This window comes from Cynocephalus volans, chromosome 5 (genome assembly GCF_027409185.1).
Source record: "Cynocephalus volans isolate mCynVol1 chromosome 5, mCynVol1.pri, whole genome shotgun sequence".
NCBI classification, from domain to species: domain Eukaryota; kingdom Metazoa; phylum Chordata; class Mammalia; order Dermoptera; family Cynocephalidae; genus Cynocephalus; species Cynocephalus volans.
The window spans coordinates 137,740,971-137,766,219 of NC_084464.1; the positions used below are offsets into that span (position 1 = coordinate 137,740,971).

The 25,249-nt window shown below is 44.1% G+C and overlaps 1 protein-coding gene across 1 annotated transcript; it reads right to left on the bottom strand.

The window, feature by feature from the left end:
- Window positions 1-4,578: 4,578 nt before the first annotated feature.
- Window positions 4,579-5,397, bottom strand: OLIG3 (oligodendrocyte transcription factor 3). The gene has a single exon (XM_063096084.1). The coding sequence runs from the start codon at window positions 5,395-5,397 to the stop codon at window positions 4,579-4,581; it is 819 nt and encodes a 272-aa protein (XP_062952154.1).
- Between the last annotated feature and the right edge of the window lie 19,852 nt (window positions 5,398-25,249).

Consider the following 25,249-nt stretch of genomic DNA (forward strand, 5'->3'; position numbering starts at 1 on the left):
GACAGGGAGGAGTCAGGGGTCGGGACCAGAGACCGACGCTTCCCACGGGACTCAGCCCCAACCTGGGGACCCGCAGCCCGGCGCGGAGTCCGGGGAGGAGGGCGGGACGGTCCCCGCACCCAGCGGGTGGGAGGCGACGCGAAGGGCCTGGGAGCCAGCCCTCCCTGGGGCTTCCGGGGCTCGTCCCCTCGGCGTTCCCTGCGCCCACCCTCCCTGGCCCCCTTTCAGTTTCGCGACCGCAGTGTCCCAGGGAAGGTTTCACTGAAACGGACACCCCCCAAAAAAACCCGACTCCGCAGACGCCAGCACTGGAGTTCTGACTCATGTCGGCGACTTAGAAGGGCATTGGGCACATTTAGGGCTCAGAGTCCTGGCAAGGGTGGAGGGTTCTAGAAGGGGCCTCCACTCTCTGCAAGCTTTTCTAGAGGCGGCCTGAGGATGCCCGTGCCTCGCCCTCTGTCAAGGGCCCTCCCTCGGCCGACACCAGGGAGCCCTTGTGCTGCGGCGCCTCCTCTTGCTTCCTTCCAGAACCTGGGGAGCCTGGACCCGACGGGGGACCCACAGCCGGGATGGCCGGGGTGGGCGCCTGGCCCCCGCGCCCTCTCTTCCCTGCTTTCCTTAACCAAGTGCCGGGGAGGGGCGGCCATGGGATGGCCTCAGTCCTGGGGACAGGGAGGGGACCCCCGGCAGAGGTGCCTGAGTTTCCGTGGGGCGTCTTCAGGATCGTGGAGGCTCCACCGCGTCCGGACCCCGAGGCCAGTCCCGGGTGCCCACAGGCTGCAGAAGGGACGACAGCGAGCGCCGTGGGGAGGCCCCGGAGCGCTCCAGTCTGAGAACAGAGGTTTGGGAGCCCACCCTTCACGTGGGTGGTGGGAGCCGTCACCCCGCGCCCCAGCGGCGGCTGCGACGAGGAGAGGGGGCCCGAAGTGTGGGGGGACACAAGGCTTCCTGCTGTGGGAACGAGGAAACCGTGGGCTTCGCCGGCTCAGGCCGCGTCTCCCCGCCCTTGGCCGGATCTAAGGTCGAGGTCCCATCGCCCGGGGGAGAGGGGAGAGTGTCCCTGAGAACAAAGATCTGGTGGGCGCTGCCAACGCCCGCCTCGCTTTCCCTGTCGAAGCGTGACTTTCTTCCTCCCTTCACATTCGGCCACCAGCCCGGGCAGTCGCCAAGAAGGTTTCCCGTGTGAGATTCTCAGTTATCTCCGCCCACTAGGCTCTCGCTGTCCTTTTAAATGTAAAGCGACGTTTAATCAGGGATGAAAGGGTCGCCGTCGTGTTTCTAGATTGAACTCAAAACTACATTTTTCTACGTTGAATTAAAAACTACTTTAAACTTGCCAACTTTTGCGAAAGTGGCAAATGGACAATGAAAGCAATCCGGCCAGAAACCATTTCCACCCTCGAGGCCGTGTAATCTTATTTCTGGCGTCGACAATCGGGAATGGAGCGGGAAGCTCAAAGAAAGGGAGAGTCCGCTTGCAAACAGATCCCCAGCGGGCCTGCCCGCGCGCCACCACGAGGCCCCCTCCGAGGGGCGAGGGGCGATCGTGACTTTCCAATAAAGTCCAGAAACCCCAAATGGCCTGGCTCTCACATAGCCTTCTTCCCTGGGTTTCTGTCCTGTTCTTTAAGAAATCCCCTCTACCGGCTCTAGGCCAAAGGAATTTCTGTAACCCAGAAAAGAGTTTAGCTCATTTAGAGGGTCTCCTGGACGTTGGAAGCAGCGTCCATTTTCCATTTCGGCTGGCGAATTTGGGGTAGAGTTCCCTGGGTTGGAGGTTCCCCTTAGCTCAGTCCCCCATGACAGTGGACCTCACAACTCTTTCAATGGGCCACTGGAGGTAACTCGACCAGCACAAACACAAAAGCCACGACTTCCCTTGCCTTACTCCTTTCCAGTCCCCCAATTTAAGCCTCAGCCCTGGAGGAGGGCTGAGGTCCATCACTGCTCCAGTCATAGAGCCCCAAGTCTTTCCCCAAAATGAAGCCTTTGGAAACAGGACTAAAAAGAAGCAAGTGGTTCAGGAGAAAGTCGTTTTCCTGATTGATGAAACCTCCCTCCCCTCCTGTTTCCAAATAATAAACTCTGGGGAAAGGCTGGAGGGCTGCCTTGTGTTGGTTTCAAATAAATCCTCAACAGGCTCTTTCCTAACCCAGAGAAATGAATCACCCTTGGGAAACAGACAATTATTCCCCCATTTATCTGCCTAAAATCAGTGGAAACAAGCATCCTCCACTGTAGATTCTCACTTCAGTCTTTCTCCCTGGCTGGGGATGGGTGGGAGGGAAAAAAGAGTTGGAAGAGAATGAATTGGACAGAAGGGGGACCAACAGAGATGTCCCTTCCAAAGAGGGGCAGCACTGGACAGGCACCCAGGAAGGGAAAGGCAAATGCTTTCCCTGCTGGATCCTGGAAAGAGACCATGGACCTCTCTCTTGAAGAAGAAGAGCTTTGGCCTCCACCAACATGAAATGATGTTACATCTAATTCCAAAGCAAATTCTAGGGTGGTGAATTTTTTATTTTATCAGGGTTCTAGTTTCCTCAGTGAGAAATGGAGGCATGTGCTGTTGAGGTTCATTACTAGAGTTGATTTCTTGCTCTCTTTAAACAAATAAACAAAACCCTCTTGCCAGATTACTCTTGCTTATACCAAATATTTGTAAGTGTCATGGGAAGGGGGATGAAGAAAATGAAGCAATTAATTAAAATGGCCCCTGTTTTAGCCAACATTTAGATAGAAGGTGTCCAATGTATTAGACTAATCAGACCTGCAACCTTCTAAGGGAGGAAAGAAGGGAGACTTCCTGCTATAAATCTGTGAGATGCTGAAACCTGGGCAGTTCTTTGCTTTAGACTGGATTCACCTTACAAAGCACAGGGCCTTCTCTTACTCTGCAAGGTGTGCTGCCAAGGGGGCAAGCAGGCGGGGTGAGTATTTGATTATTTTCTAAGACCATTCTTTGTTGACTTTTTAAACATATACTGGATTTTGACATGGGGAGAAAAAAGACCTAAGGTCAATTTAAAGTGAAAAGAAGTTAACTTACTGCTTCATTCTTCTCTGTCGCCAACAAGGCAGACATAGTCACCACTCTGCCTCTTATTTCCTGCCACTTTGAGTTTCTGGATTACTTTTTTGATCTCAGTTGCTTAGTTTATGAGAGTCTGATCACTGCAGAGAAATAAGGAGCTCAGATAGCATAAAACTATGAACATGGACAATGCCCCATTTGAAGGATGTTTAGTTGCAATAACTAGCACCAATTTACCAGTAAATGACCAGAGAAAAATTCTCTCATCTGACGACCCATTCAAATCCTCACCCACGGCTTACTCTGTCCATTTGTTTCCTATCCCACTACCCCCATCTTCTAAGATTTTAGGCAAAGACAAAGCCAGGATTTAAAGGTTCTTTTTTATTTGAAATCTCATCCAGAAACACTGGTTATTAATAAATATATCATAATTATCAAGAATATATAAAAAATAAAGATGGGTATTGTCTTTGAGGCCCTAACAAAATATTTCAAGCAAATGTTCAGGAAAATAAAAACGACACCCCTCCCCAAACCACGATACGTTTTCAAAGCTGATAATAGAGAGAGCCGACCCCGCATGCAGAATAACTGAGCAAGGGGGGTGGGGCAAGCTACTAGAGGGAGCCCAAGCTTTTGCAATCGCCGGCCCCTGGAACAGCCAGGAAGTTCTGGAATGAAGTTTGAAGGGGGCGGGGGTGGGGGAAGAAGCGCCTGTGCGTGAGTGTGGGTCTTTGCACTCTGCCCCTTTTTCATGTCATACAACCACAGACAGATATATGGAGTACTTCGGAGAATTCACTAATAAATCCTTGTTACAAGGAAAACGGCACCACGGCCTGCACAACATGTTTAGACAAGATTCATTTAGAAGCGTGCATGCATTCTTTTGACCTACACTGCGTCGAAAGGAAAACCCACATAGGAGATGTCATGCCCTGGACCGAAGCTGAGATTGAAAACCTGGGGGTCTCTCTCTCTCTCTCTCTCTCTCTCTCTCTCTCTCTCTCTCTCTCTCTCTCTCTCTCTCTCTCCATTGTCTCTAGAAAAACTATGGCGAGGACAGAGACAATCATAATTGCATCCATCTCAAGGAAGTATTTACATTTGTTTTGTACCAAAGGCATGGTTGTCTTTTTCCAAAGTGAGAACACAGAGCCAGAGAAAGCCGACTCGAAAGTCCCTTCTCAAGTTAACTACACCGATCCCGTCTTTATACAACAAATGCAGTTGGACAAGAGCATATGGCGGTGAGAAATAGTGGCGCGGCATGGGGAAAAGAAGCATGCATGCAAAACACAGGACGTCTGGTTCGAGTCCCCCTTCGCTACCACCTAGAAATTGCAGTTTGGTTTTGGTCCTTTCCTCCGGGGGTCAAGTGGAGTCTGACATCGATCTCTCACAAGGTGTGGCAGGCCGCGGGGCACCGCGCCCGCCCTCCCCTGGGCCGAGCGTCCAGCCTCCCTCTTCCCTCCCGGCCCGGCACCGCGGCCCCTCCCGCCGCTCTCCCCTCATCCTCGCCAGCCGGGCCGGCCCGCTGCTCACTTGAGCAAGTCCTTGGACTCGGCCGACAGCCGGGCCATGTTGGCGGTGGAGAGAGCGGACAGGTGCGGCGGCGGCGGCATCTGGCAGATGGTGCAGGGGCAGGGCAGCCCGGCCCAGTGCTGGAAGCCGTTGCCCAGCTGCAGCGCGGGCGGCGTGGAGGGCGCCTTGAGCAGCGAGTGGGGAGGCCGAATGGTGCCGATGGCGGGCAGCGAGGCGGCGGACAGCGGTGACGAGGCATTGCCGGACGAGAGCGCGCCGCCCAGGATGGGATGCACCGGGTGCACTGCGTTGGCCGCGTGCGCCGGGTGGCCGGCCGAGTGGCCCACGGTCCCGCAGTGGAAGGCCGAGTGGTGGCCCCCGTAGATCTCTCCCACCAACCTCTTCATCTCCTCCAGGGAGCTGGTGAGCATGAGGATGTAGTTTCTGGCTAGCAAGAGAGTGGCGATCTTGGAGAGCTTGCGCACCGAGGGCCCGTGCGCATAGGGCATGACCTCGCGCAGCCCGTCCATGGCAAGGTTCAGGTCGTGCATCCGCTTGCGCTCGCGTCCGTTGATCTTCAGCCGCAACTGCTGTAGGTCTTGCTCCGACAGCTGCTTCTTGATTTTGTACTTGCTGCTCTCTCCCGCGGCCTTGGCGCCGGCCCGCGAGAGGCTTTCCCCGGGCATCTTCTGCATCATATCGCCCTGCGTGGACGAGACCGAGTTGAGACGGCTCTCCTGGTGGTGGTGATGGCGGTGGTGGTGGTCCCTCAGGTACATCTCATCCATGTCCGGAGATGAAGCTCTGCTGGAGACAGAGCTCGAATCAGAATTCATCTTATTACAGGGGATGCGGCCCTACAGTGGGGAGGCTTTAGGCGGGAAATTAAAGAAAATCTTGAATTAAAAAAAAAAAAATCTGCACAGCTCAGCAACCCACTTCTCAGCTGCAAGGCGTAAGAAGAAAAGCTGAGGCAGTGCCTTTCCCTTCCTCTCTCCCTCCCCACTCCCTTCTCTCTGGTTAGGCTGTTTCCTGGACAGCTAGTTGGTGTGTGCTTGAACTAACCTCGCGCTGAGAAAGAGGGGCTTTTATAGAGCTGCAGCGGAGAAAAGAGACAAAAGGAGCCCTCCTATCTATCCTGGGCTGGTTAGATGACGTGCCATCATTCAGGGCGGTGCGCTTTGCTGTCCCATTTAGCAAGGATTCCTATTCATATTCATTGTGGGGCCGCCCTGGGACACCTCTGCTCCGAACCGCTAGGAGCCCCCAGGCACAAAACCCTGTGATTGACACACTCACCGCCTCAGCTCACGCCTTCCTGATTTTTTTTAAACTTTCTTCCACCCCACCCCCCTTCTCAATTTCCCTAACCAAATCATACATAAGAAAGGAAGGAAGGGAAGAGAAGCCAGCCAGGTTGTTGGCAGTTCCTCTGGATTTGGAGAAAGGAGTTGAAACATTCTGTCTTTCCTTTCATAGCTGCTCCTCACTTTAGGGAGATGTGGGCGAAAAGAGGTCCAAAGGAAAGATGTGCGGGACAGAGGTGTGGATGGATGGCAGGTTCAACCAGCGGGGTCGGGGAGTGGGTGGGGCTGGGGGAGCGGAAGGAAAGGAAGAATGTATGCTGAGGTTGGCTGTCTAAAGTTTTCCTTCTTTAGATCTTTTTTGCTAAACACAGAAATTCCGTCAATTTTGTTAATTGGGCCCTTCTGGTATGGTTTCAACGGGATATCCATATTGGGTGCTGGGCTTGCCCCTGACACTATTGTGGGGAGGGGTCTCTTACTTTTTTTGTCTTCTCTTTCGTTTAAAAAAAAAAATAGATTACCGAAAGAATTTCAGTTTTTGCACAATTCTCTAACTTCTTACACCTGGAAGTGAGGGGGTAAATCCTAATATTTCAAGGAAAGCAACTTAAGAAGGGGAGAGGAGGAAAAGGAGCCGAGGAGGCAAAGAGGAAGTTAAGGTTTGGAAAGGTTCCCGAGAGCTTGGGAGAGATTGTTCGCCCTCAGGCTTCCTGGACCTTGGCACTGGCAGAAGGTGGTGGGACAGTCCCCGCCAGACAAGCCACCGTGCTACCCCTGGCCACTCCGCGGGCGCGCGGGGAGCACCTGCAGCTCAGCATCAGAGGGTGCAGCGCGGAGGGGTCCACCCGGCAGCAGCCGCCCTACATCGGCGGGTTGGGGACGCTGGAGCTCAAGGTCAAATAATAAAGTACATTGGCGTGTGTGTGTGCTGACAACGAAAGGACCTGGAGAGCCCCTTGTGCGGGCACTGCGGTCCAGCGCAGAGTTGTTTCCGGGGATAAAGAGGCGGCCTGAAGTCTGGAGTCTTCGGTGCGAGAGCGGAGGCGGGCGCAGCTCTCTCTCCCCCCTTGCTGTGTTTTTGTCGATCTAGACTATAGCGAAGCGGCGTGAGGGGCGGGAAGGCAGAAACCTCCGGAAGGAAGGTTGCCCCGGTGGGTGGGGGTGGGGGGGTCCAGAAGAACCTGGGCACCGCCACACTTGGGTTTGGAGGATCTGGAGACAGATGCTAGATCATGGCCTAGTGTCTCGGTGGAAAGTGCGAAACCGGATCAATGCTGGAACCTCGCGCAGTCAGGGCCTCTGCGCCGCGGGGTCCCTGCGAGCACGGAAAAGGGGAGGCCCCACTTTCCACTGACACAAATCGAGCGGACAGCGGAGGAGGGATGTGTGGCCAGGTCTCGAGTTTGCACACTGCGCGGGGCTGGGACTCACGGACACATAGTCACGCGGCGAAAGAAGTCCTGGAAATAGCAGCCTGCTGGGGAGACGCAACATTGGAACGGACGCTTTTTCTAATACCGAACTTGGTTCTCTGTAAAAGAAAGAAAATGGCCCACAGTCCCTCGTCAAGGCCAAAACGTTAATGCCCCCGAAGACTGGACACAAGCCTCTTCTACCGCCTCCACCACGGTGGAAGGAAGGTTGCTTAAAACGAAGATTCCAAGAGATTCGATTGGATGTGAAAAGATTGATGACCAAACGCATTCCCAATACCCAAGCCAAAAGAATGTTTCTTAATTCACCAGACGAGCTCATTTTAGCTAAGATAGTGACATCCCCTGAGCTGCTTCTGAGAAAAAGAGTTCCAGAACATCTGCAGTCCCAGCTGATGGACGGAATCTAGGGGCAGCGGCGCTGTCTTCCCGACAAAGGCGCTCACGGCCCGGCTGCTGCTCTAGGCCGGGGCGGGGTGGGGGTGGGGGTGGGGGTGGGGGCGGCTGCGAGGGCCCGCCTGGAGGAAAAGCGGCGCCAGGTCCCTGGGCCGGTGCACAGGCCCGGCCCCCGCCTTCCTCCTGAGCCATCTTCCTGACCCCTGGGCATCCACGTCTGTCTTTCCTATGCCCAAACTGGAAATGCTGAACCTGACTTTTGATTTTGGGAAGTAGCGAAGTCTAGTTAGAGCAGAAGGGTTGCAAATAAGGAGTAGAAGAATCATGCTGCTGCAAGGTATTTTACCTTTTTTAAAAATGTCCCAATTTTCTCAGTGGACAATGTGAGATAAGATTTAAAGTGTCCCCAGATTAGTCGAGAAGGTGGCGGGGGAAAAATAAGGGGGGATGGAGTTGTCAAAATACAAGCTTAACAACTCACTTGCGGGGTTGGAAAGACAGGGCTGGGGTTCTGGGAGTCCCAACCAGAAGCCTCTCTCCCTCAGCCCTGCTTTTCCTCCCAGAGGGGGACGGACGCGGGCCGCGACCAGCTCGGAGTGGGGCTGTTCTAGGCTGGGAAGGGGCGCCGGGGCCTTGGCCCAAGAGAGCAGGCCTCCTCCCACCCACCCCCAGTAAGGGTTTTTAACTCCAGTAACGCGGCGGTGCCTGAAATGGGAGATCTGTCGCGTCCAGGCCGAACTCCCTCGGTCCCAGTCCCGGATGCGGCGCGCTGTCGCACCTCGGTCACCCTCTGCTTTCTCAACGGGCCGCAATGTGTGAGTGTGGGGTCGTCCAAGGTCCAGGGCCGCAGCCGAGTAAGCACTTCAGTGAGGACTTTTCGGCGTCCCAGGCTCTCCTAGGAGGTCAGTTCCCTTATTCCCCATCCATTGGAGGGATTAACAACTAGAAGAGAGTGAGCGGGTAAAGGTGCCCCAACTTTGCTCGCCATAAAATGGGTCAATGCTCGCCAGGGCCCCAAAGGCGGAGACGCCCCACGCACTTGGCCTCGCCGGGTCGCTTTCGACTCGGAGAGTTCACCGGTAACCGTAGCTCAGCCCCTCCGGATTAAGTCCTGACCCGAGAAGGAGCAGGCGCGGAGCTCAGCAGGGCGAGCACACGGATTTCTTTCCGAGGGCTGTCTCTGCCGTCGCCCACCCGGGGCGTGTGCGGGGAGCGGAGGGTCCAGGAGCCGCCGTGGGGCCAGGGCTGCCGCAGCCCCAAGGCGCCTCAGCCAGAGGCGCGCGGTGACCTTGGCCCTGGCCGGGAGCCCGTGCAGAGGGCTCAGACAGGCAAGCAGCGAGAGCGAGCGACCCTGCGGCGGCGCGGGCTGCGCTCTGTCGGGCCACACCCCGCGCCTTCGCGCCGGGGGAGGGCGGCGGCGCAGAGGCGGGGGTCCTTCTCTGGCAACAGGTGCGTCCCAAAGCGGGCGGGCGGCTGTCCGCCGAGCCTGTCTTGAGTCTGCGAAAAGGCTGGAAGTTTCTGAGCCTTCGTAAGACACAGGAAAGGAGCGAGCCGGCGTGGGGACCGGGTCGGAAGAGCAGCTCAGCGGTCCCGGCGCGCCCGGGGCGCACAGCCTCAGCTCGGCAGCCCCGGGCTGGGCGGCTCCGGCTCCCCGGGGACCGCGCGCTGCCGAGGCTGTTCGCCTCTTCCCGACAGTCCTCTCTGCCCCCCCCAGATCAGCACGGACCGTCTCTTACCCGATGCCCAGTGCGTACAACTCGGTGCACCAACGCCCGCCTTCCGCAGCTCCAGCCACCGACTGCCTCTCCAGCAGCTGCCGGCCCTGCCCGAGGCCGCGGCGATTTTGGCTCAGGAACGAACCCCCCCACACCCCACACCCCACCCTCCGGAAGAGTCCAGCAGCAAATGTCGCCGCCGCTGACCTGCCGGGAGGCCACCGTGAGGAGCAGTTCAATCAGCGACGTCCAGGAACTCCTCTCACTCGTCAAGCCGCAAACTTGACCGGCAGAAACTTTGGCCGAGACCGAAAGGCGGGAGTGCCTTGTGGGTTTCGCCTTTCAACCCAACCTCCCTCCAAAACAAAAAAGAAGAAAAAGTGAAATCCGAATATTTCTAAATAAGTTCCGTAATGTACAACCAAGGAACAGCCTAAAAACTAGTTGACCACACGGAGGAACTTCTCATAAAGTACTCTCTCGAGCAGAGTAAAACAATAATTTCAAAACAGTAGCAGTGGGGACCCCGTCACCGGGGCTGTCGGGTTGATTAAAGATGCCGCCACCAAAAAAAAAAAAAGAGAGAGAGAGAGAGAGAGAGAGAGAGAGAACAAGTTTAAACAATTAAATATCAACAGCAATTGCGGGCAAGCGGGAGCGATCTCTGCAGCAGCGCGTCCCGGGTGATGCAGTGCAGCTAGGGCCGCGAACCCCGAGCCCCTGCGTCCAGAGATGCCCACATCCCAGCAACTTAAACAGGTGCTACCAGGGCTCCAGAGGATGGATCTGGACAGACTGATTCAAGCGTTTCAGTTTTCTGGGGTTCCCCATATTTTAAATAATATCTTGAAAACTTACTGATCTGCCCAGTATTTCCCCCTCATCTTTTTAAAATCCAATTTTCATACAAGGAAGATAGCAGAAGTTAAAGGACAGCAGAATTTTAGGAGGCGGTAGTAACCGCTTTCCGCAATGGTGGACGTGAGATTGCAGGATGCGAGGAAGACCCAGAATAGCATAAAATGATGAGGTGCTAATTACATGAATTTATAGACAAGTTAATACACTGGCAGAAACTGGAAGTTTGATTTTAATGATGCATAAGCAGCAAGGCTGAGTAGAACGTACAGATTCATTGTAATTATTTAAAGACTCACTAAAGTCAAAAGAAATATGAACTTTTGGGCTTCATTTATAGGATTTTGCTTAATTAGTGAGCGTTCTTTAGTACTCTTTTTTTTTTTTCTTTCTGGTAACATCTGCTCAATTGCCAAAATCACAACTGAGTTTTCCTCCTGTAGAAAGCCTATAAATTGAAGACATTTCTTCCTCAAGATTGGAATGGTTTAGGTTGATTTAAATATCGCTAGTGATCAATCATGTAAACTGATGAGTTACATTAAAATTTGCATACTTACACACACATTCCTGGCATGTGCTCTGACATTTTGGATTTGTGGCTCCATTAATACCAATGGTTTAAGAACCACTAAACAGATGATTTCTTAATAGTATTTAATTATTATTAATTTACTTCTATTATGAATTGAAAGTTAAAACTACTGTATACAATTTGATATCTTAATATAAGAGTAGCACAAAATGCTAAATTCTTTTTCTTTTGAAGGTTATTGGATCATCTTGTGGTATATTCTATAAAACAGTTAAATTAAACACATACTGCTGTATTCTTTGCTGAAGTGCTTAAAGAATTCAATTTCATTTTAGAGATAATTATCCTACATAGCACTTGCATATTTTCATTTTGTGTTGGGGTTTATACACAAAGTATATAAATAAATAGATACCACAAGGAGATTAGAATATAAGAATCTATGTATAGAGGCAAAGAAGATTAAAGGGATGTTTAACATTTATTAAAACAATTTATTACACTGCCCTTTTATTATTGGTACCTATACATGTAAGTTCTGCCACTTACATGTATATTTGCATAAAGTCAAATGCATTGGAATATTTGTGTAAAGCCTTTGAGTTCTAATTAATAATGAATAAATCACTTTCCCGATACGGTCTAATAAAGACAAGGGAAGACATTACACACCTGTTCGTAAGTAAAGTTGGATTTGAAATGTTCTCATATTGGCTCTATCCCTAACAAATATAGATTATAAACATTATTTTGAGAAAATTATAATTAAGCATTCTGCTAGTGAATCTTGCAAAATGAAATTGGCAGTTTTAAAAAAGGAAACTTTCAATGGCTTATTGACTTTATACAGAATCTGTGAAATGAACCAGGTGAACTCTGCTTGATCATTTCTAATGAAACACATGAAAATGTAATAAATTGTCTTTCTTATTAGCCATTCTATTTTTCTATGTCTAGTTATGATTTTTGTTTGTATAAAACCAAAAAGTATATAGAACCAAATTATCACCATTTACAATATTGGCTGAATTTTCATCTTCATTTTTACATCATATTACAATATATAATAAAATTGAAGCAATTACCCAGGGAATTCAAGCCTTAAGTCCTGTTTGTTTGTTTGTTTTATTATTATTTTGTGGGTTAGAGGGGGCAAGGAGACCAAAAAAGCAGGAGGAAAACAAATTATTATTCAAAATTTCTGGCTATTTATTATCTTATATTTTACTTGCAGACCAGGTGAGTCTCTTGTTCAACAATTGAAACTATATTCTCAGTACTATCAAGAACTTGCAGTAAAAACTTCTTACGAGTTTGAGATATGTTCATTTTTATAACAAAATGTTAATGAAAATTAATATCTTTTCATAACATGACATCATTTAAGATCTTGATGAAAGTTAATAATTTTCCAGGCCCTCATTTTTTTTTCAAGTTATTTTGATCATCTATCCTATAACCCTGGATAATGAAAAAACAGCAGAATATTGGACTATCTATGTCTAAGGGAGTATGTCAATTGGATACTTCAAAACAGCGTTGGGTTTTTTTTTCTCCTTATTATGGTAGGTGCAGTAAGTTTGAGCAGACTTTTAGAAAAATGAAACTTTGTAATGAGGGGGAAAAGAAAGAGAAGGAGGGTATAGAAAATACATTATGTATTTATATCCTCAGTTCATATACATACATTTAATTCTACCCTTAAGGTCATTTTATGAAGTTGTTTATATGAAGGCACTCCCAAAATAAAAATTCACTTTATAAATCCATGGAAATTGTAAGCTTTATTCTAATATTTTGATATAGAACCCATCTGAGGCTATTTTCCAGTGTCAAAGGTACAGCAAGTTTGCCAGTCTCATTTAAATACCCTGGGACCCTACAGTGCTCTCAGTCACCGTTCATACAGCCCACAATATGTCGAAGCAGCCAAATTGCCTGAGAGGAAGCCGTAAGAAGAAAGAAAACACTGAATAATCCTTCAGGAATGGTGCTTCTGAGTATTGAAATGACTCAGAAACTGCTCTAGAGGCCAAGTGTAAAACTGACAATACTAGCAGACTGAAACCCTGGTAAAAAAACAGAATTTTTGAAAGTTAACACTTAGGTAGCTTAGTGTTACCAGACAGTGTTCTCAAATAAGTCCTTAATTTCCTCTGTTGCTAAAAAGAGAAAAAAATGTTTCAACTTTATATTGAGGGACAACTCAAGTGGCCCAATAATTGCTCATTACGCAAGAATGCATTTACTCAAATAAGAATACAATCCTAGAAATTTTAGTCAGAAAAAGACAATTCTCATTTTGCTGACATAGATTTCTAATCCTATTTTTAAATTCTTTCTGTCGTTAAAATTCTTTTTCCCCAGGAAAAATTTATATGCAATTTATTTGTATAAAAGGAAATCAGATGCAATTACGAACATAATTTTCAAGTATACTTGTTATAATTGTTCTACCTCTTCATCTCTATCGAAGTTTTGCATGTTGTAAAAGTAAAGCAGGGGATAATAGCTCTTTTGCATTCGTTACATTTATTAATTGAAGTAATTATATTAAATGGGAAATAATACCTTTGGGGAAAGTAATGCCAAGAACAGACAACCAATAGAATAGTGTTGCTAAAGATATGTGTGGAAAGAAAGATGTGGACTAAGAGTATAGAACCAATTCAACACAAGAGATTTAAGTAGCTGCAGAAACTAAAAATGAATGGGCATATACAGCTTGGGGTTGGAAAATCATTTAAAGGCAGGTCTAGAATAACAAGGTCATTGTTTCTTTCCATGTTTGTGGTGCCCTTCATGTCCTTGCTTGAGAAAGACATCAATAATGATAGTAACAAAATTAACATGAGCACAAACATATTTCATAGGCTTCTTTAATAAGTTGTCTTCTGGCTAAAGCTTACAAATATCATAGGATCATACAAAAGATGTGCTCTTGGGGAGAGATTTTTTTTTTTTATAGCTCTTATGTGGTAAACATGGAGATGCCATTTCCCCACTGGCAGAAGTGCCTTCCCTATGGTATGAAGGGCAGAGGCAGATATTACACAAGGAAAGACATCATAACCCATAAGAATTCCTGGATAGAATTCGCCGCTTACCATCTATGCACACTTAGACAAGTTTCATACCATTTCTGAATTTTTGTTTTGTTATCTGCACAATGAAAGTAATGACACTACTGACATCTGCCTTTGTGAGGATTATAAATGTGTTTTTAAACTTTTTCAAATCAGGCAAAAGCTCATCCAAGTCGATCAGAGTTCAATTTCAAGAGTAAAACTCTAGAACATTTAATAAAAAATGAATTTATTTATGATCTTGAAATAGAGATAGAGATGGATTTCTTAAATTAGACAAAAACAGATCACTCTACAAAAGAAACAGGTTTATAAACATGAGTACATAAAATGTTGAACTTTGCATCAAAAATCACTAAAAATATGTGAAATGACTATTTTTGAACTGGAAAGAAATCTTTGCAATATGAAGGGCTAATAAAACATTAGTATCATATCTATTAAAAACTATGACAGGGCCGAGCCTGTGGCGCACTCGGGAGAGTGCGGTGCTGGGAGCGCGGCGACGCTCCCGCCGCAGGTTCGGATCCTATATAGGACTGGCTGGTGCACTCACTGGCTGAGTGCCCGTCACGAAAAAGACAAAAAAAAAAAAATAAAAAAACTATGACAAATCAATATGAAAAGAATAATACAAAAATGGATGAAAGATACAAACATTAATATCACAGGACAGCAAATACATATTCCCAAAAAACATATGAAAAGATTTTCAACCTCACTAAGTGAGAAACTTCAAATAAATATCATAGGGAGATAGTATTTTATATACACTCCAATGGCAAATACTAAGAAGTTTGATATTATCAATACTGAAAACACTGTAGCTCAACAGCCTGTCATATACATTCCTGGTAGGACTATAAACTGGTACAGTCACTTCAAACAAACAGCTAAATATTATCTTGTAAATTTAAACACTTATGGACCCTTTGACCCAGCAATTCTACTCCTAGGTTATATGTTTCCATCCCAAACTCTTGAACCTATACACCAAAGACAGATCTGCAATAGAATGTTCATAGCATCACTGTTCACAATAGCAAATATTTATAGGAAAACAGATAAATTGGAGTACATTCACAGAATTATTCAGTAGTTTAAATAAATGAAATATAGCTGCATGCAAAAATATAAATTCTATCAACAAAAAATTTTAAAAAATAATGAGAGTCCTAAAAGATTACATAGAGAAGAATAACAATTTTGTAAAGTTAAAAGCAACTAAAAACACAATATACTTACTAGGAATACACAGAGAAGTGAGAAAACTATATTTAAAAAAGAGAAAAGAAGGAAAGCAAGAGAAAGATCAACCCAGATGCAGGGTAGTAGATACTTCAGGTGAAGAAGGTAGGGGTATGGGATGGGAGAGGATGACACAGAATTATAGAAGTTGTTGTCAATGTTCCAGTTTCTGTACTGGGATGGGTGTTCATGGGTGTTTGTTATGTTATCCGAAATAAGTACACAGACATACATGGATAAATGATGAGTGTGTTATGAACAAAGAATTACAATTAATCTAATTCTCTGCATCTGTGGCTCCCCCAAACAAACAAAAAGCAAAGCAAAACAAATAATTAAAGTACTCTCTAAAATAGATACCTTGGTATCTATTAAGAATATGCAAATTGATGCTTATAGCTCTCAGGCAGTGGAACTCATCTTATCTTTGGATTTTTATCCTCCTATCTCTCCACAGAGACTATCTAGGTGGACAACTTTCCTTGTTCTCTACACATCTTGTTCACATATTCCATGCTTTTGAGTACAATTTCTTCTGCTATGCACACTTTCTCCATTTGTCATTACCCATTCAATTCTATCCTTGTTTCAAAGTCTAGCTAAAATGCTACCTCCTTCAAGAAATCTTCTCCAATGACTTTAAATCCCTATAGCATTTAACTTCTATACCACATAATCTAGTTGTTAATCAGATATGTCATTCTTTCAGTATTTATTGGTAAGTACCTATATTGCATGGTGTAGTATTTTTGGTTGATCCTACCAAACATAAATAAACTGAACATAATTCATATCTGATCTCCATTTACAAAGACTCTGGGGAGGGTACAGACATATTGCATAAATCCCTATAGTACTAGGTTCTAACCATATTTGCTAGAACTTCTGGGTGGAGAAATTGAAGAAGGCACAGAACAGGAGGCATCTTAGTTGGACCTTGAAAAAAAGGTGGGATCTCTAAAGGCAAAAATGAGATGAGAGGGTGTTCTGGGTAAAAATGAGTTAATATTTACTCAGTGTACTTATTATGTGCTAGGTCTGTGCTGAGTCCCTTATACTTTGTATCAGTAAAGTTTTATTTCACTGGAAGTAACAGATACCCAAAGTAACACTGCCTTAAAGATAAGTTTTTCTTTTGTGTAATATCTGGAAGAAGGCAGTCCAGGGCTGGAATGGTGACTCTGCTTCATAATGTCCTCAAGGACCGTGTTACTCCCAGCTTATTATTCTAACACCTCTAGTATGTGACCCTTATGGGTCTTGGCTCAAAATGACAGTAGTCACATCTGCATTCCACGAAGCACAATGGAGACGTAGATAAAGAAGAAAGGGACAAACATCATATGTGTACCCGTGAGAATCCAGTGCTGGCAGCAAAAACTATTCTAGCTATTTTAAGTAGGAAGGGATTTAAGATACGAAATTGTCCCCTTGAAAGATCTTTGGAAGGACCAAAAGAGTGGGCTCAGGTGGGGTCTCCAGGAATAACTCTCCAAACAATACATAAATAACCCACCAGGGAGTTACTACCTCTGAAGTTGCAACTTGAGTTTTAAATTCAAGAGTAGAAAGCATAAATTGATCCAGCAGCCAGAAAACTGGAGTCAAGAAGAAATTGCCATAACTGACTCTCAATAGCCAAGAGCTAGAGAATGACCACTGGACTACTTAAAGAAATGTAAGGGCCGACCCCGTGGCACACTCGGGAGAGTGCGGCGCTTGGGAGCGCAGCGGCGCTCCCGCTGCCGGTCCGGATCCTATATAGGAATGGCCAGTGCGCTCACTGGCTGAGTGCGGTGTTGGCGACACCAAGCCAAGAGTTGCGATCCCCTTACCGGTCACAAAAAGACAAAAAAAAAAATTGTCGAAGAGTTCTGCTGCAAAGAGAAGTAGAAAAATGGTCTAATTACTGGAGCAAAACTTTTTAGAGATGGGAGAAATTACAGCATGCTAGTATGCATAAGGGAATGATCCAGTAGTGACAGAAGAACTAATGATGCTGCGAGGGAGGAGAGAACTGCTGGATCCACATCCTTGAATAGTGAGAGAGGATGACCCCTGTACACAGTGCAGAGTAGGCCTTACAAAGGAACACAGAAATAACAAGAAAGAAGGCGGAATATATGGACCCAGATGCAGGAGGGTAAGTAGAAGTGATGGTAGATGCTTCTGGAAGATTTCAAGTACGTCAAATATGAGAATTGGGGAATAATACATTGAGGATTTGAAGAGAAAGAAGAAATGAACTAGTCCTTTAGGAGAATGGGCAAGTGAATGGATTTAAAAAATGTAGAACATTTACCAGCATCACAAATACACAGGTGCACGGCAAGTATGCAACAACAATCACACTATGGGCATGCTGAATCAATGATCTACTAAGCATAGGAAGGACCGAGATGCCAGGGGTGCTGGGCCTACCACACAGACACTACCAGTTGCCTGTCCAAGTCATTCCTCACCTTCATCCTTGTAAGCAGATTCCTAATTTTAGATATTTGACAATGAGCTCTTACTGAGAGGATGACTCAATATTGGTCTCAGTTATGGTAATCTATTTCCATTTTGTCAGATATTCACTTTCTCCACTAGAGATAGAGGTGACTATGTTCTGGCCAGTGAGAATAAGAGGAAGCCTGCTGGAGGCTTCTGGAAAATCTGTTTTTCTTTCTGATAAAGGAAATCCTTTTTACTCCTACATTTTGCTTTCTGAGAATAAAAATTCCTGGAATTGTGGTTGCCATTTGTGACCATGAGGTTGCAAGAGAATGAAAAGCCAACCTACTGGCAAAGCAGAAGGGAAGAAAAGAGCAAACTTTGACTGAGCCAGTGGGCTAGACTGGATCAACGCCCTAATAATTTCTTGAATCTAATAAATGCTTTATATTGTTAGAGCCACTTGTTTGGATATTTTGTTACTTGCAGCCATATGTATTTTAACTGATATTCCTATATATCAAGATGACAATTTTACACTATAATACACACAGTGTGTGGCTCTCTAAAGAGAAGATTCAGTTCCTTCTTTCTGCCCAAATAAGGCATGTACATTTAAAATTATTACTGAGATCACTTTTGGATATATAGCCAAAATAATTGAAAGCAGGGTCTCAAGAAGAAATGTGCACACCCATGTTCATAGCAGCATTATTCACAATAGCCAAAAGGTAAAAGAAACCCAAGTGTCCATCCGTGGATGAATGGATAAGCAAAATATAGTATACACACAATGCAATATATTCAGTCTCAATAAGGAAGGAAATTCTGACACATGCTATAACAGGGATGAACCTTGAGGATATTATGCGAAGTAAAATAAGCCAGTCTCAAAAGGATGAATACTACCTAATTCTGCTTTTATGAGGTATTTAGAGTAGTCATACTCATAGAAACAGAAAGTAGAGTGGTGGTTGCCAGAGTTTCGGGGAGGGAGAAGTGGGGAGTTGTTTAATGTGCATAGAGTTTCAGTTTTACAAGATAAAAAAGCACTAGAGATTGGTGCACAGCAGTGTGAATGTACTGAACTCTGCTGAAATCTACATTTACAAATGGTCAAGACCATAAATTTTATGTTACTGAGAAAAAGATAAGGATGTCTCACAAGTAAAACCATAAGGCTTATTAAGAAATATAGAATCCATGAAAATCAAACACACTACAGTGAGATTTTTATCATGACTAGTTTTTGGCAGACGTTTTTGTTTGTTTTAAATCATTCAATTGTGTGAATAAGTAGAGAACTTCAAGAGGGAAGCAAAGGTATGAACAGCTCAGTCTGAAGGTTTATTGAACTGCAAGGTGTTGCCACCAACACCAGGAAGACATTTTTACAAATAAATTATATTTGTATCACATATCAAATAATTTTTAGAGAACAGGATAGCCTAGGAAAAAATACAGAGAGAAGATAGACCTGTGAAGTTTTTATCGGTAGAAGGCTCCTGGGGTGGTGTGTTCTCCAGCAAGTCCTTTTGCAACATGCTGGTTTTTACTTCTAATTGGAGGCACTTTATATTTGTTGAACACCTACTATGGGTTAGGCTTTTCACATGTGTATTTCTCATCCTGTCAACAGCTTGCCAAGGTATATATTATTATCCCTGTTTTAGAGATGGGGCAACTGAGCTCAGAAAATTTATGTAGCATATACTAGAACACAAAGTAAGTGAGAGCCAGGATTCAACTCAGCATTATCTGACTCTAAAATCTGTATTTTGTCTCCCATACCATTCTAAAGGATTGTTCATCAAATCTCATTATGGGGACCAGGAGCCTGGACTTAAATCCCCACCCAGGGGTAAAGAATTGATGCCTTTCTTTCCCCTGCCAGAATAGTTCCACAGAGAACTGCTAATGCAGGAGATTTACACAAGATTCAAAGTCTCATAACATAATTCCCAAATGTCCAGAACATATCAAAAATGACTCATCATACCAACAACCAGAAAAACCTCAAATCAAATGAGAAAAGACAATCCACAGATGCTTACACCAAGATGACACACATGTTGGAATAATCTGACAAAGATTTTAAAGCAGCCATCAAAAAATACTTCAATGAGCAATTATGAACACTCTTGAAACCAATGAAAAAATAGAAAATCTCAGCAAATAAATCAGAGATATAAGGAAGAACTAAATGAAAATTTTAGAACTGAAAAATACAAAAATAAAAAAATAAAAACCTCACTAGTTGGGCTTAATAGAAGAAAGAAGAAGACAGGGAAGAAGCTGTGACCCTGAAAATAAAGCAATAGAATTTGCCCAATGTGAACAACAGAGAGAAAACAGACTAAACAAAAAATGATTAGGGGGGTGAGATGAAATTGCCACCAAACAAGTTCTTTGGTGTTTGAGATCACATCTTACAGAGATGGTGCTTCATCATAAAATATCTTTTCAAAATACTTCCTGCTCCAGAGCTGTTGTAGTTAATTTGTTTAAAGGTAACTTTTGTTTTGTCTTGTGAACATGTGACTGTTCTATGGAAGACATAACATCAGTGACTTTCTTTCAGAATGATTATAAAGAGAAACATAGAATGTTTAAGCTCAAAAATACTTTAAAGAGGTATGTGAAAGCAGTTTGTCAATCATACACTGCTAGAAATGCAAGCTATTAATATTGTAGTTCAAACCTTTATTTTATACATGAGGAATTTTAGGCCAAGAGAAAATAGGTGACTCACTTAAGGTTAACATCTAGTTAATGAGAGATTTGTGACTGGGGCCCCCGGTCCAACAACTAGTGTAACTCTTTTTTTTTCCCAATAATAGAAATAATGTAAAAAGAGAGATTTGTCCATAAGAAAAGGGATGCAATTTTTAGTACAACCTTCTCACTGAAAGTAATAGTCTAGCATATGTGAGCAGTTAATTCTAAAAATCAACAGTATTGGGAAGGATGCCAAAGTACTATCAAAATATACTAGAATAGGGCCTTATAGCCAGGAGTTTCCACTGCTAAATAAAATTTTAACAAAAAACAAAACATTATAATCTAGAGTAAAACTTTCCTTACGTATTAGCTAATGGGAATTATGGTGATACAATGTAACCTAAAAAGACAGTAGTTGTTTTCCATGGATATTTTGTTGCTTCTTAAAGAAAAACAGGCCTTTATAGGAATGGGAAATTTAGGGAGAAGAGAATGGGTTGCTTTATGACCTGAAAACAGAAGTGATTGATAAGAAAAATAGTTCTGTTGCATGGAAGGGGAGGGGTCATCTACTTTGGCCTCCACAGCAAGTATAAGAAACAATTTCACTATTTCCACAACTGTTTTTCAGATTTCAAGTGCAGTTCCATATTTCTCCTCACTTCTCATTACACATTCTGCCCTTTAACACCTCCCCCCCTGCTTCTCCTAAATGGAAACAAATCAAACCTCTGCTCTAAGTCAGTGCCGAGAAGCTAAGTTTCATTGTTACATCAGTGCAAATCAATTTATGAATATTCTGCAAGGGGGATCCTGAAAAAAGGCCTGTACATAAAATAGTAAATCACAACTGGGAAGAAAGCTTGCTGTAAACATGTGCTCTGTTGTATGTCATTTGGAACACCAGCAATCGCCAAAACACAGAAGTTTATGATTTTAGAGCCTGGGAGCCCTGCTATTTGGTTCCCCGATCAGACACCATGGTATGTTGGATTGGATTAAACCAGAAGAGGAATCTGTTTATCCGCTTTAAACACCAATAAAAAGCACTGTTCCTCTCTTGAAGGTGCTGAAATGCAAAGCAAGCTCCCTGCTCCTTTTCTCTCTCTTGGTGGCATTTGAAAGTGTAAAGCTTTGAATACCAATTGCTTGAACTGGACATATGTGAATCTCTTCTAATCCTACTAATCCTGTCCCCAAGTGCTTCTTTGTATGTGGAGGCAGCACACATAGATCTAAGTAAAAGTGGCCATAATCCTGGAAATGTGGAAAAATGTCCCAGTGTGAGAGATGCGAGAGGGAGAGCTCTCTGGCAGAGAGACCTGCTGAAGAAACTATTGTGTCAGTTCAAGGAAAAAGAGGGGGGAACGGGGCCCAAGAGAAGAGATGAAGGAGCCCTCTCACCTTTTCTGAGCTCCTGGGGGGAGAGCAAACCCACCCAGCTGGAGGTCTGCCTTGCAAACAGCCTTGGTACACTTGAGCAAACTCACAGAACTGAGACAGTTTCCAAAGGCTGGGAAATTCACCCAGAGGCTGCTTTCAGTGGCTTGAGCCCAGCAGGCCAGGCCCTGACGACATGAGGGCTTCATTATGCTACAGAATTTCCTTTAAAACAGCCTGCTGTTTACAGATTTCTGAGCTGTTGCTCCTGCTCAAACAGGAGGGGAGGGAGTGGTAGAAATTTCAGTAGAAAAACCAAGAATTAAAATTATCCTTCAGACTCCACCTTGTTGAGACTTTTCACATAGAAGCAGGAGCTATGTAGTAAGTTTCTAAATTACTCTGTTTTGCTGGGGCAACTTGTGAGTCTCCTCTGACCATCCTGGTTGCAATTGTCAGTGAGAAGGCACGGCGGCTTTTGAACTTTTTAAAGGACATGTGGCTGTATTCTCCTCCTCATGAAGAATGTGCGAATCCAGCCATTCACAAATAATAACTTTTGCAAACAGACTGTTTTAGACTCTGTGGAATATTTAATTACTGATTTTTGAATCATGTTATATGGGTAGAGTGCTGATTAACAATAAAAGTGTTGCATTTTTCAAAACATTGAAGTTTCCAGTTTTATAGGCTTTGTGAGAAAGATGATGGAGATATTGCAATTTCCCCTTGGTGGAAAAGTATGCTAATTACATTAAATAAAGTTTATTTATCTGATTGGACATATTTTTACAATCCAAACAAGCCTGAAATATTTTAAAACCACCATCATCACAATACCCCATCAACTAATTACTACAATTTAAAGTTGTGTCAGAAGACACAATTCAAAGATATTTATTTCTTCATTTTTGTTGTTGGTTATTTGTTATTTACCATTTTTAAAAGTTATTAATTGCTATTAAAAACTACATGAAAAATTGTAGGCTGAAAATATTTCCAAAACCTAGGACATGGTAGGGAAGTGGTCTTATTATACTTAACATGAAAGAGAAGGTTAGTGATGCCATAAATGTAAGTGAAATAGAGTTTACAACATAATGCAGACTGAGTATGTATATATAAGTAACCACAAAAAATTTCCAACTTCTTCCACACCTGAGAGAGAAAAGTTGAGATAGTTCCGAATGAAAAAAGTAGCTTTGATAATGTAAAAAAAAAAAAAAAAAGCAAAGCAATAAACAAAAACACAAAACTTCCCCCAAAGAAACCAACCTTTTCTCTACACAGGCTGCTAGACCTCAAATTTAGGACAATGAAACAAATAAACAAACATAAAGTGCACTTTTAAGGGTGTCAAGACATCTCATGGTAACAAATTCCAGCACAAATGTGAATCTCAGTGAGCTAAATAAATATCTGCATTCTTGGCAGAACAGAAAGTCCCTAAAGAAATTGATGAAATTCAAATCTCATTTAACTCTTCTGTGTATCCTAGAGGCCTAAGAAATATTTCTCAAATGTGTATTTTAAAAGATCTTCACAAAGTGGAATAGAAAATTGAAGCAGTCATTTAGAATTGATTGTGACTTTGGGAGAGCTCTTTCCCTGGTCTGTACCTCAGTTTCTTCAACTTTAAAATAATCATGAAGGTTCAGTCTGTCTTTAAAATATTTGTGATTCTATAACTTCCAAAATTTCAGACACCAGTAACAATAAACTAAGTAGCACATGAATATAGGGCTTATGGCGTTAGTAGACCAAAAGTTAAAATGACTTGACCTTGGGATTCAGTTAGCTGAGTTGGATGACTTTTGTCCCTGTCTCACCCCACATTTTCCTAAAGTTGTTGCTGTTGGTAAACAGGTTCACACCTGGGCACACCACACCTTTTGTGTCTCATTTTTTGCACCAAGTCTTCTGTGATGCGTCAACCTGGAAGGGTGAGAAACCTGACCCCCTATTTGTTAACCCTGTCAGTGAAGCATGACAGCCCATGGATACCTGTGATCCTGTTTATCTGTTCCCTGGCAGAGAATTTTGAGGTGCATTCTATACAGCTCTTCAGAGGGTCCTGGCTGGACAGCACCCCAGGTACCTAGAGTGATGACCAGCTGGTTAATGTACCTTTGTGTTGAGACTCAGAACACTCTGCCGCAAAATATGACTGTAGGAAACCAGAACACACACCCCTTAAAATATATCTCTTTGGCATATTGATTATTTTCAGCTGGTATTTTAAGGAACTGCAGACACAGGAGTTGCTCTGAAAAGTTACCCTTTTGTAAAAGAAATTTGTACCTACAAAGGAAATTCTTATTAGTAAAGTTATTTGTAGCAAGAAGAGAGCTGCTCCAAGACAACTTTTATCTGTATACCCAGTCAACCTTTATTCACCCGTCTTCTCCCCTTGCTCTCTCATAAGTTGCCTCCATCACCCCCAGAAGCCCCAAGCCCCTGTTCCTTTCTGTAGCTCAGGATATGTATAAGCCTCAATCACAGGGCCACTTCTTTGAGTTTCATATTTTTGTGTCATTTTCCTGTTAATCTGTCTTACATCAATTTAGTTGTAGACCAGCCCAGAACCCAGAAGGGTAGAAAGAAGCAATTTTTTCCTCCCCTACATTTTTATTGGCTTTCCTTCATTCTGTGTTACTCTTTCCATTCCCTATTCCCATCTCCTGGTTCTACTTCCCCAAATGCGAGGGTACTTCAAAAAGTTCATGGAAAGATTCATATTATTTTGTAATTCTACTTTTCCACAAACTTTTCGAAGTATACTGTCTGTACACGGCTTTTTATCTTCATACAATCATTTTTCTCAGGCTGTTTTCTGGAAAAATTCTGGCGAAGATAGTCCCAAAACAAATGCAATCAGACTCCATTCATAGGTGTTTGGTGTTCAGAACTAGGTTCCTCAGTGCCCATGTAAAACTCTGTGTTCAGTGTTGCCACTGCATCTGAAGAAAGCATTGACAGGCAGAACTGGCCCAGAAGTCAGCAGCTAGAATGGTGAAAAACTGAGAGCTGTGTCATCAAATCCAGCAGGTTGAGTCTGCAGAATAGTATTCATCAGAGAGCATAATTTATATCATCAAATATTAGAAGTTTTCCATAGCCAATGGGTGGAAGCAACTTTAGAGAGGCGATTTTAGAAGAAATTTTTAATAGTTAGAAACGTTTTTAAAAAGGGGAGAGGAAGATTGCTTTGCTGGGTAGTATGTTTCCAACCAGAAATAACTGAACACCTCTTGGCAGGGAGCTCAAAAAGAAAACTTTTTTTGATGGGTTGAACTAACTGTCAGGATAAACTATACAGTAGCTTTAATCCAAAATCTGACCTTGCTGATGTAAATCTGGCCTGGGTTTTAACATTCTTTCACAGAATGTCCATGAAGTTTTTAACATCGCTGGAAATTGAGAAACAAAATGGGAAAACTTTGACCATGAAACAAAATAAGAAAAAGTAATTTCTGAAAAAGTTGAATTCTTACTTGTAACAAATAGCAAAAGTGGCAGGAATAGTTTGACTTGAAGAAGTTATTTGCCAAATACTAGACTAGAACTGAGACT